Source organism: Glycine max, chromosome 13 (genome assembly GCF_000004515.6).
Source record: "Glycine max cultivar Williams 82 chromosome 13, Glycine_max_v4.0, whole genome shotgun sequence".
NCBI lineage: Eukaryota > Viridiplantae > Streptophyta > Magnoliopsida > Fabales > Fabaceae > Glycine > Glycine max.
This window is the reverse complement of record NC_038249.2, coordinates 30,222,080-30,235,332: the sequence shown is the minus strand read 5'-3', so window position 1 is coordinate 30,235,332 and position 13,253 is coordinate 30,222,080. Positions and strand designations below refer to the sequence as shown.

General features: G+C 34.1%; 1 protein-coding gene across 1 annotated transcript; it reads right to left on the bottom strand.

Annotated features, from left to right (window-relative positions):
• Positions 1-3,061: 3,061 nt before the first annotated feature.
• LOC100775324 (TMV resistance protein N) lies at positions 3,062-9,468 on the bottom strand. Its single transcript, XM_003542772.5, has 5 exons — positions 8,958-9,468; positions 7,193-8,186; positions 7,007-7,081; positions 6,766-6,900; positions 3,062-3,628 (listed from the first exon to the last, which is right to left on the bottom strand). The coding sequence occupies exons 1-4, from the start codon at positions 9,389-9,391 to the stop codon at positions 6,811-6,813; spliced, it is 1,593 nt and encodes a 530-aa protein (XP_003542820.1). The 5' UTR covers positions 9,392-9,468; the 3' UTR covers positions 3,062-3,628; positions 6,766-6,810.
• Positions 9,469-13,253: the final 3,785 nt, after the last annotated feature.

The following is a 13,253-nucleotide window of genomic DNA, read 5'->3' as shown; positions in this document are numbered from 1 at the left end:
AAGAAGGGGTTCTTCCGGAAAGGTCTTCCGGAACTTTGAAAGTTCTTCCGGAAGTGCGCGTCTTCCGGAATTCTTCCGGATGAACCACTTCTTCCGGAAAGTTCCCGGAAGAGGTTTTCCGGAAGTCTTCCGGAAGAAGTGTTCTTCCGGAAGACGTTTGATTACTTCCGGAAGAACACTTCTTCCGGAAACTTTCCAGAAAAGGTTCTTCCGGAACTTCCGGAAGAACCCCTAACGGGTCTTCCGGAAGTCTCCGCCGTCAGCCTCTTTTCCCCATTTTTTCCGGCGTCCTCTCCTCTCGTTTTCTACCCTAAAGTTACTATCCTAAGGTAACTATCCTAAGGTTCCACTGCTACAAGCTATAACAATGTTGTATCATACAAGCAAAGGGGAGTTAGGGAGACTAACCTCGTTCGCGGAGAAGAAGAAGACGAGGTTCGCGCTTGCCTTGCCGGAGAAGAAGAAGCAGTTCGCGGAGAAGGGAGAACAAGCTTCGCGGAAGGAATGAGCAGCAACAGAAAAGTTTCTTCCGGAGAGGGGGGGGGCTTTTTATAATTTTTTATTAAAGGGCAAAATTGTCCATTCATAAAAGTTGCTGGGTGCACCAGCAATATTGCTGGGTGCACCTAGCATCTCCCAACACTAGGGGCGGAGCATCTGGTTAATGGGTTTGCATATTGATGTCCCAAAACTCCATTGACTCTGGAATGAAAAAGCTATCTAAATATAATAGTTATAATGACATGCAAAAAAGTATTGATAAAAATCATATATCACCAAGTAACAAAAAACTAATGTGAACATGCCTAAATCAAGAATCATAATTATCAAAATCTGTTAGTTTTAAAAAATATATATATATCAATTATACTGCGTGTTCTGTTCAATGCAATGACATATATATATTGGTACTCAACCCAACAAAATAATATAAGTATATATATATATATATATATATATATATATATATATATATATATATATATATATATATATATACTATTTAATTTAATAGGCTTTTAAAAAAGTCAGAATCTAACATTTTTATTAAATAGGCTAGTCCAAATTTTATGTAGGTCAGGTCGTAGGTCCCTGTAGGTCGGTCTGACCTATTCCCACCCTAGTTGTTGTCGCGTCATATCCCTAGTGACCCTCCAATTCACTATTTGTTGTACAATATATGACATCTTGCACTTTTGTAAGTGTCACTAAACATTTTTAATTAATGATCTCTTGGATGAAAAAACAAATCAACTTAACTAGGTTCACGAAGGAGAATATTTTTAATTCATGTGTATTTTATATTAATTAGGTTTAAATTGATTTTTCATTAAAAAAAACAGAGTTTTATAAAATATTTTTATTACCAATGGAAAAATCAATATTATAAAAATATTTTATAAACCTTGGTAAATATACATAGATTGATTTTATTAATAAAAAATTCTTCTATATCAATACACGTTACCACACTTATCACATTAGTCTAAAATATTAAAAAGATTGATTAATAAAATTTTAAGAATTATTGGGTGTGTACCAAAATAAACAATGGAAAATTAAATAATTGGGTGAAGGTTAAATTAAATATTTAGATTAGAAATGAATTAGTTGGATTTGTTGAAATTATTTTTTTTCTTCTCATTTTGAAACTCATATAGCATAGCTCACATACAATAGAACTGAAAACATGTTTGGGTTGACTTCTTGTTTTCTGTTTTCAAGAAATAAAAACACTGAAAATGTGTTTTCAAAATATGTATTTTTATATTTGCTTAAAATTACATTCTTTGTCATTGCGTCCCATTTTCATTTTATCCAAAATAGGTTCTTGGTTTCAACTCAAAAAACTAAAAATGAGATTTTATTATTTTTAATTTTTGGTTCGTTTGGAAAAATATTTTCATTAAAAATGAAAACAGAAATCCAACCAAACACATTTTTATCACTATTTTCTATTTCCAGTGAAAATGAAAACAGAAAACAACCAAATCAAACACTTCCTAATTGATTTAATTGGGACTAACACTAATTAATAAATGTCAAATAACATATAGTTAAGTAAACATATGTTTTAATAAAATAAACAAAATTATTTTTTTTTCTTGGTGTGTTTGTTTTATGATTTTGAAAACTGGACCTGTTGGTTTGATTGGAGATCGATTTAGTGATCTCGTTTATTAATAAATCAGACTATTTTAGAATAGACCAACATGTTAAATCAGGCTAGAACCAATTCAGGGACTTAGGTTTGAATTGGTATTCTTGAAAAATACTTTTTTTAATATAAATATAAATATATATAGAATCACTTATTTAATAAGAATTACAAATAAGTATAAATTATTTCGTCAATTTTTTTCTTGTAAAACATGTAATTTACTCATTTATATTAATTTATAATTTTTATATCTTGATTTTTATAATTTGATATTATATTAACTTGGAAATTTCTTTTTATACATTAGTAAATTTGTCATTGTTAACGAATATTGTTATATTTTATTAAAAATTAAATATTGTACAACACGGTATATCTTGATGTTTACAATAATGTATTTTACTATATTGTGTTATGAAATTTTTTATTTCAATTTTTATTTGTAGTCTGAATGTCAAAACCTATCAAATTAGAAGCCTCGTTGATAGGAGTTTGTTTAACGTAAAACGTTTTAAAAATCAATTAAAAAAGTCATCGATGTCATTAAGTTGCTTTGGTTTTTTATCCAAGAGTTAAAAATATTTAGTGAATTGGAAGGTCACAGAAAATAAAAATATAAATCATATATTAAATTAAAATAAAAGAGAAGAATTAATCTCACATAAGAAATGTAGTTTATGTGATTAGAAAACATAGTATATAGATTCACAAACATATACTTCCACGAGATGTCCTACTTTTCAAGTCTTTTCAAGTGGTTTCGTCTGAAGATACCTAATAGACAATTTATAGAAGAATATATACAAATTTAGTTAAACGTATTAATTCGAATATCATACAATATTTTTTCTCTTGATACCTGATAAGCACTTTTATAAACATGTAAAGGATTGTGGAATATAAAACAAGCAGGAACAAACTTGCATCCCACTTATAAATATAAGAGCATCAAGGTCTACAAAGCAGACACATGTGACATGTAACTATATACAAAATATCACGAATAACTCCAGCAGGACCTAATCCGACATGATTGTTACATACAAACATTACAATCACTTAACGAACAACAAAACTCTACCAGACATGATCCAAAACATCCTTAGGCACCCAAAAGGAATGTAAGCTCCAACTCTAACCTTGAAAGGTCAGAAGGAGTTATAAGACTCACCAGAGTCACTAGACAGTGGAGAGTTACGAGGAGAACCCCCAATACCACCTACATGACTACTATCAAAACCTATGGCTTCAAGCCAAAAACTAATCCAGGGTGATTCAGATGTGTCACCTTTCATGAAGATATTGACCTGCATGTTAAGAGCTCACCGCCTCCTGGGTGTGATATGCTCTTGGTTAAGGACATTATGGGGCTCCCTATGTCCCGTACGATTTGTGTTCAGTTTTCCTGGGCATTAAGCCCTCCTCAGAATAAAAAAATAAAAAGAGGATGTGCCGCCTCTCGTCCATCTGCCGATTGACAAAAAAGTAAGACCATAAAAAGAAAGAGAGACAAAAGGAGTGAGATTATGTTATAACAGATAAACATGAGACTAATAAATACTACACACCACACATAAGACATAGGTTAGTTACACTCAGTCAGGTATACAATACCATTTACAACATTATACATGCATATCGCTTACCTTTATTATCTTACAATAAACAGTCCTCAAACACACCTATAATCTATTCACAGAGCATACCATACACACATAGGTATCCATGATTATCAATAGTATTTCAAACACATAGATCTTATCAAACTATATTTGCTAGTAGAAGAATCCATTGACATGGCAGAATCAAGCAATCGTCCTTAAACACATCACACTCAACTAATACTCAACCACTCATGAATAACATCATTTCTCCAAGCACATGTATACAGATATGATGTGAAATAGATCATAAACAAGTCAATCAATCATAAAACAAGTCTGTCATGTCAACCAAAACTTCAACAATAAAGTATAGAGGTAATCAATTATTCACAATTATATCAATCAATGCTTGGCACCTATGATGCATGGAATGCATGTTTTCCTATTTATTTTGTTCCTCTCTTTCAATTAAGGTACAATCATGCATGGAGTACCCATAGCTCCGTAGGAACAACAACTAGCCCGCACGTAAATAGAAATGCATTCCATATAGGAATGAAACAACTCTCCACGCAGGGCAAGATAGATTTCTTAAAGGAACTAATGACTTAGCGACCCTGGCGGATACACATTATCTGTTGTGGGGGCAATTGCCCAACCAGATTTTTTTTATTTGTTAATGCATATAAAAAAAAAAAAATTGCCTCCATTGGATTTTTTTTAACCCAAAGCTCAAACAAACATAAGACATTCAATACAAAAATTACATGCTTAAGCACAAACCATTTAGCCCAATTCTTATTATTGTAACAGTAATACAAAAAAAAAACACCACATACTTGCATAGAGCACACCGTAATTTTTTATAGTATTAACAATGAAAAAATCATAAAACATTTTCAAAGTATAAAAATGTATAGAGGAAAATTATAATTTGTAGATGTTTAAGTACTTTAGATTTCTTTTATCATGACATTATATATTTTGTAGTACCTTGTGATATTTTACTTTTGTGAAAACATTAAAAATTATTTCTTACTACCACTAAGAAAAATTTCTGGATCCACCACTGCTTAGCGACTTACCAACTTATCACTTAACAATGCTCCCATAAAGGGCAAAGTGTGCATGTCCCCGAAGGGATAACAACTAATCCGTGCAGGACAACTCGCCCCATACACATCACTGTGCATTATCTAAGGAATCAACAGCTTGTTCATGTGGGGGCAGATAATATGATGCATGAGTAATTTCATTATCTCTTTCTCTTTGATATTTACGAAGGTAATGGATTCACTATGGAAATCCTTTTGCATGTTGTTCCAAACTGGAAAACATTTCTTTCCTACCAAAAAGCTTTTCTTACTTCTCTTAAATCCAAGTTTAAATATTTGATCATTTAAAATCATGAAGTATTGAACTTAGAAAAAGGAAACTAATGGAAAGCAAATTAGAAGTATGAGAAAAGTAGTGCATATATATACAGTGTTATCAATGAAAGATGGCGGAACATGGCGGAAGGCCAAAATTCTGCCATATACACACACCATTGCGCCTTATGGCGCTGTCATGGCGAGCCTCCCTTCACAAATTGCCTGTGGCGGGTGATGAAAATATCCACCAAGCCATTCCACCATGGCGGTGCTATGGTCGCTATTTAACAACATTGTATATATATATATATATATATATATATATATATAGAAAGAGAGAGAGAAAGTTACTCTTCGTCCTAACCATTAGATTTCAAGAAAATGAATGGTGAGAATGAAGAGTAACTCTAAAAGTGATCACATGACATTAAACCTTGACCGTTCATGTTTGGTTATGATAACACTGGAAAAATTTCTATCAATGAGTCATGAGCAACTACATAAGTGAACTTGATATCACACTTAAACCCAAAACCTTAAGGCTCAGGCTCATGAGTCTTATCCTCACTTATATAGTGTTCAACTTTCTCTCATTCATATCTAATGTAAGATTTCATCTCACACTTGTGTGTGTGTGTGAGTAGGAATCAAATTACTCTAAATGCAGCTTTAAAAGAGTTACTCCCCATCCTCACAATTCATTCTTTTGAAATCCAATGATTCCAATAAGTAACTATATAAGTTGGGTTTGAAAGCGAATCCCCTGAATACTCATAGGTTCATATACTTAGATACTATATGGAAAATACATATGCGTGAACACTATTTAAAATCTTTTTGATGAAAAGCATCTAATGAAATGAAGATTGAAGAATGCTGATGATAGTTCATCAACTCTTAGCAAAACCAAAACCTTGATTGAAGCATAATTTTATCCTCAAAACAAGGGACCAATTGCATTTGAAAATATAAAGTAAAATCTACAATCTCACAAAAGAAATTCAAAATATTAGAATAGAAAATACACATCAATTCATGCAAGACAGAGCTACTGCAGTAATAAGTAACCAACAACTGATACACCCCCTTCACTTAACCAATTTTCAATCCACACTTGTCAGCTGTCACTAATTGGCATTAAGCTCAGCTAGAACTAATCACATTTTAAGCATTAATAAGCAGGGAAACAAAAGATCATGCAACTCACACTTCATATGCATCTCATACACTCAAATAGCAAGCAAACAGTTGATTCAACAACATGCCGTCCAGCACTTTAACTCATAGAACCTTTCCAATGTAAAAATCACTATAAATCAGAAAAATTTAAATAACATGGGACCAATTTCATTTGAAAATAAACATTTAAGTCTACAATCTCACCAAAGGATTTGTTCAAATTCAAAATAGAATTTCCCCAGCAATTTTCGTAATGCTGGACTAACTAATGTCAAAATCTAACTTTTGATAATCCCAAGACCTTACACATTAGTACAAATTGTTCCCCTAATGTAACTGCCATGGTATCCATGTCAAAGCATCATACACATTGAGGGAGCAATTTGCACCTTGAATTTATTAAAACATTTAGCATTATCTGGCACTGCATGGCATCAAGCATGTTTACCTTGGAAAAGAGGGAAGCAGATCTTAAATAACATCATGAAGGATCTCAAGAAGAGGAGGTAGAACAATTTTGATATTCATATTCCATTGGTTCGTAATCATTAGACGAAGGTTGGATTTCTTCCATGACATACCCCTATTTCCATTGTATACAGAGTAACATGTATAAATAACAATAATCCATTGTTAAAGGAGATGTATCAAGGTGAAAGATGAAAATAATTCATCCATATAGGTCTTACGTTTTTGTCCAATTCCATCAAATCACACATGCTCCCATAATTTGATGCAGGTTGGTCTTCTTTTTTGCCATACTCCTGTTCCATTGTGTTGTATACAAAGTAACATGAATAAACAATGAAGCTTCATCGTTAAAGGAGATATATCAAATTGAAAATGAAAAACCAAACCATCTATATTAGTCTTACCATATCTTTTACCATGTTATGTGTCAAGTGGTGCATTGTCACCTGACCTTGCTCATCAATCTTTACAAGAGATTTATGAAGCAACATGTCAATACCATCTTTTGCCCAAACACCAAAAAGACGATGAAGTCTGTCTTCAACTATTGCCTTTTCTTGTCCAATGAGGTTATAGGCAATATGAATTAACATTTTCTTCTGATCACAGCTCAAAGCATCAAAGATCATTTGAACTATCACTTGTTTCTTTTTTTCATTTGGAATTTTTTCATATTCATCTAATATACGCTGACAATGTTCTGCACTTTTTTCACGAAAGTAGGAAGCTATCAGTTCCAAAGTATATGGAACCCAAGGAGCCATAGTTACTGCTTGTGTGATAATTTTCAAATGCTTAATTTTTGGATTCCGACAATTAAACGCTTTCAAAATAAACAAATCAGTACTCTCTTGCTTTGTGAGCCTTTCTACCTCATATATTTCAATCTCAGGACATTTTAGGAAACAATTTTTCTCAGCTGTAATAATGACTTTGGAGTTGAAACTAAAGCAGTCTGATGCTACTTTAACAATGTATTCCAACTGCTCTTGATCAAAAATGTCTTCAAAAACCAAAAGAGACTTTCCCAGTTGTTTTCCCTTTTTCCGTAATATTTCTTCAGTTCCAAACTCACTATCATTGTCACCAATTATTTTAGAGAAAAGCATCCTTATGAGATGTCTTGATCCATGATTCCTTAAATTTTCTCCCACCTTCTCAAGAAAGCAATAATAGGCAAATTTCCCCCCATTGGAACGACAAACTCCACGAACTACAGTTGTTTTGCCTATTCCAGATTCTCCATATACCAAAACCCTCACTGTATCGTCAGATTCAGATTTCAAAAGATCATTAACTTTCTCCACTCGACAATGTAATCCAACTGAGCAAGCAACATGGTCAGAGACCTTTTGAACTATTTTCTCAATAACCTGGTATTGATATGTTTTCTCGGACCTGCGCAATCAAAGGAGTTTAGGTGAAGTTAGCCCTATTAAATGCATCATATCCATGTCCTGATATTTATAACAAGCAAGGTTTAGTTCATAGTGTGCTTGATACTTTGATATACATATCTTTGAGAATATACGCAGGTAACACCAACATGGTGTAGCCATACGCCGTAAAGATTATAATAGAGAAGAGGAGAGGAGTACCATGAAAAGTATTGTGTGATTGATTGAATAATATGCAAATGAGTATGTGATGGCTCTTAAGGGAAATTGGCTTCCTGTATTCGAGGCCAGGAAATACCTCCAGAAAGAAAGGTAAGAAGACAGGGTTTTGGCTTGCTAATACTTGCCCCCTTTCATTGATATATCACTATTTATAGGCTTAAATTTGCTAATAGGATAAGAACAACAATAACAGAATGATAAAGAGCGAAACAAACATAACAGAATGGCTAAGCACTAGGGGGACAGCCACTAACAGATATTGATTCCAATACTACCCACTACTAACAGAATTCGAGTAATGGTCTGATGCTTTAGTGAACAAATTATTCCCATCCTTGTGGCCTCTTAATAATCCTTTTGGGCCTGTGATTAGCATTGAGTCCACGGTGCTATCAGTATGTTTACATGCTATTAATAGAGAGTTGCTAATTGCTATAAGAGGTAACTAACATTTAATGAACTAACTAACAATATATATATATATATATATATATATAACTAGACAGATGAAAACAGGAAGAGACAAAAAAAAATGGTTAGATGGGGGTACCGATTGAAACTCCAGCCAGAAAAATCAGTTACTTTTTTCAGAGTAATTTTCCACCTCTGTAAACACTCAGACTCCACACGGTTGGCATGAGAATCAAAAGCTATTTCAAAACTACCACTTTGAAACCGTACATGATTCGGTTCCACCTCGAAGAAAAATGGAAAAATGCGTCGATCTTCTGCCGCACCGTACTTATTTATGATCTCGGTAAGTTTATCCAAGCGAGATGAAGAAGTTGCATAGTGATGGGAAAAAACAATAATGAAAACCCTGAAGCATTCAATTTCCTCTTCCTTAAGATCCCGATGGTCTCCTGAGACTACCTTCACGGAGAATCCGAGATCTGTGAGAGATTTAAAGAGATGGCCCACAAAACCTTGGTGTGTGTCTTCGGCGCAGCTGATCAGCACATCACGTATCTTGGGTTCCGACATGATTTCGAATGGAAAGAGGAGCGACCTGTGCACCGAGCATTATTGCTGGGACACCATCACCCATAGCGAAAAGACGAAAATACCCCGTGAGCATTTAAAGTGATTAGTGTGTATTCAACTGATGCTATTTGATCCGCATGTGTTGTAATGTGATCCGCAGATGTTATACTTGATTCGCAAGTTTGTTATGGAGGAAGTTGATCCACAAGTATGTTATCGAGTAAGTTGATCCTCGAGAAGCTTTTATCTTCTTCTTTTTTCATTTTAGAAGGCAATTTTATTTTTGAATATGAATAACATAAAATTTGCACGAATTTAAACGTAAAATGATTACAAACATAAAATAACATTACACTAACTTAAACAATACATTCACTTCAACAAAATGAAAACAAATTAGCATCAAATACAACAACTAAGGCATGCTAATTTTGCGACAAGGACACATTATCTTCCCTTTCTATTACATGCTTACTAAAAACAGTTAAAATTTCTATTGGCCCGATTTTTTTTCAGTAGTTTTGATTGCACTAACACGTTCAGCACGTCATCGTTGGTTTTAAGTTCAATAATTTTGAATTTGATAATGTTATCTGAATACTCATAGTGACTTGGTTGTTGAAAAAATAATCGTCTTCCCGTTTGTGTTTGATGAATACCATAAGGGGGAATCCCTTAAGGCGCAACTTGTTTGATCAAATCCTTCAATTCATCCATGGTACATTCGGAAAGAATGTCAAACTTTTTGGAATTTTTTCCTGTGAACGAGTAACCAACAAACTCATTTTGGTGTGACATGTTCCACCTCCCATTGTAATAAAGTAGGGCATCATGAGTAGGGGTCATAGTGGCTTCAAGTAAGTTTAGTATATCATCTGGTGTTCTACCAATGATGCATAATAACTCAATCGGACTAACACATGAAAATTGATTATTACACAGCAACATTGTGTTAACATCATCATCATTTTTTAGTTGCATACATTGAAAGCGAAGATGGTTACCTGTATCTGTGAATGATTGCTAGTAGTAAATTTCATCCAAATATTATTCGTTGGTTAGCTGAAGGGTATTGTGTATTATGGTTTTTAACGTTTGGAAATCACAAACATTAGGTACTCGAAAAGGTACCGGAGTGGAGGTTTGAAAATAAACACCATTGTTGTTGTGAATAATGAAACCATTTGGAAAATAAAAGCTAATGTGGAGTTCACAATTGTCTGACTGCTTGTTTCTCCCAAGAATGTCATACTTTGTTCAAAGAGTAGAGTAGAATAAATGCATATGCGTGCACATGATTTATGTCTATGTTGTCAACCACACCAATAACGTGACATGGTAACACGCTTTATGTTAACACACTTGTGTTTCCCAACGTGTAGTCAAGTCTTACAGTGTCTTGTCATGCTTTATGTTAATACGCTTGCATTTCCCAATGTATTGTCAACTCAAACAACGACTTATCATACATGCGCACTTTATTTTAGTTGCAGCAATGATTTTTTTTTTCGAATAAGCAACAAATTTTTATGTTAACATAACCAATAAACAAAGGTACATTTTCAATCATCATTTAAGTCAACTTAGTCTCTTTTGTATGACATCAAGCTTCTATAATGTTGCATTCTACTAATATATGGAGTTGGTCACTGCTTCGCCTGAGTATGACAATTGGTGGACCATAACAATGCTATCGACGGTAAAGGACAACGATCTTTTAAATAAATCTGTTGTACATGCAAAAATAAATAAGTATTAACTCAATTGTACACAACTGATTGCATAAATATAAAAAAAAATTATATCTACAATGTACCTGAACAAAAGGATTGTCATAGATGTGACCGATACAAATTATGCGATGCACCGAAGGATCTCCCGGTGGTTGACTTCTAAGAGGAAAGAACGTCATGCTTTGTTGGTGAGACAAGGATACAAGGATTACATTATACCTTGATACAATCACATATCTCATGTCGGTTATATCCATCCACTTATCCATAGTGACCTGAATGAAACAAATATAGACGTCAAAGTTTATTTTAAAGTTAAGTCTTAAAAATCAAAAACACAAATTAAATACCGTGGTTAACCCATCAGCATGTAGTGACATCCTTAAATCCTCAAATCTGTCTGTGCCACCAAAGAGCTTGATAGTCTTCTACGAATTTGGCAAGTTCTATAAGCAGATGGGTGCGGACCAACAACCAAGAGTCTTCACCCATACCTAATAAACCGGCAACCGCCTGATATCCATAATTTCCATTAGCTCCGACATCAACAATATTATCAATGAAGTCGTGGATAAATGGTTGAAATTGATCCAACATAAGCATCATCCTTCTTGGATTGGGTTGGTCAGAAGATGATGAACTATGCCTTAATGACGAATTGCTATTTTGCTGAGAATGAAAAGTATCTACATACTCCCAGTAAGATGGATCACGCTTTGTTGACCTTGGGTTTCTTTTCATCGGGTTCTTCAGTGCACCTTTTGTGTTAACCTTTACTGGAGGGGGACACATCGAATTTTGATCAGGGTATGCAATTCCCCGAAGCTTTGTCTTTAGAGTAAACTTACCACAAACATCAAGTTCATCAAATCTTTTGTATATTGTTTCCATTTCTTCCTTGATGCTCACCTCAGGCTCAGATATCCCTTGATCTGAAAAACTGAGTCTCCTCCAGAACATATGGATTGAATCCAACGGGATGCAACCAACAACATATTTGGATAGCTCACAAGCACAAGGAAGACCGTGCGTCGTTCTCATCACACAACCACAACTGGAAGGATTGTTGCCAGCATAGTGAACATGCTCAAATTCAGTAGCAATTTGATTTAAAACATACCTTGAAATCATTCCAATAAGACTCTTGTATAAGGTTTTTTTGAATACATGTCCAACGACATGTGTACTTGTTTCAAATAATGCTCTAATTTCTGTGTGTTGTAGTGTCACCATGTTGTTCATGGCATCCCAAACACTACATAAGTCTCCAAGGCTATTTTGTAACACTCTTTTTAAAGCCCAGTGAGCAGATTCAACCCTACATTTCAAATACACAAATAACAATAAACATATACAACAATAAAAATCCATCAATTCATCAACATTAATTGAAATAAGTGAACAATTTCATACATCTTTGTTGTTGTGTTCCCTAAGTGCATCACCTTATTCGTCCACGCAGTAACAAATTTTTCCTTGTGTGGGATTATCCACGTATCCTTCACATAATCAACAAACATTGGCCAAGGTGAACAAACCATTTCAAACCTCTTCAGGTACTCATCAAACTGCTACTCCGAAGGACAATCAACAAGAGTTCCCCAGACATTCATGATATATTCCCAAGCATTTCTTTGACCAATTAATGATTTACATTTGCCCTTCACGTTCTTGTTTATGTGAAAGGTACACAACAAATTTATACACTCAGGAAATACAGTTTTCACTGCATTCATCAATGCTAGGTCTCTGTCAGTGACAATAACTCCAGGGAAGACATCACGTCTTAAAAATATACCTCAGAAGCATTTTAAAACCCAAACCACATTATTAAGACGTTCACCCTCCAGATATGCAAAACCGGCAGAGAATGTCATCCCAGTTGGTGTTACCCAACAAAATCAAGCAGTGAGAGTCTGTACCTGTTTGTTTTGTAGGTATTGTCTATCAAAAATACCAAATTATATGCGTTTACTAACTTCACTGCATCAGGGTGACACCAAAACATATCACGAACCACGTCTTCATCCTTTAATTTATGCCAATGAATATACTAATCTCGTTCAAGAAGCTTCATTAGGTGTTGCATTTCAGTATCACTTCCTCTTATGGAAGAACGGTATGCAATT

Coding starts and splice junctions, on each gene's coding strand:
- LOC100775324 (XM_003542772.5), bottom strand. CDS start 9,391: ATGTCGGAACCCAAGATACGTGATGTGCTGATCAGCTGCGCCGAAGAC. Junction 8,187..8,957: donor TCTGGCTGGAGTTTCAATCG/GTACCCCCATCT, acceptor TTGATTGCGCAG/GTCCGAGAAAACATATCAAT. Junction 6,901..7,006: donor TGATGGAATTGGACAAAAAC/GTAAGACCTATA, acceptor CAATGGAAATAG/GGGTATGTCATGGAAGAAAT.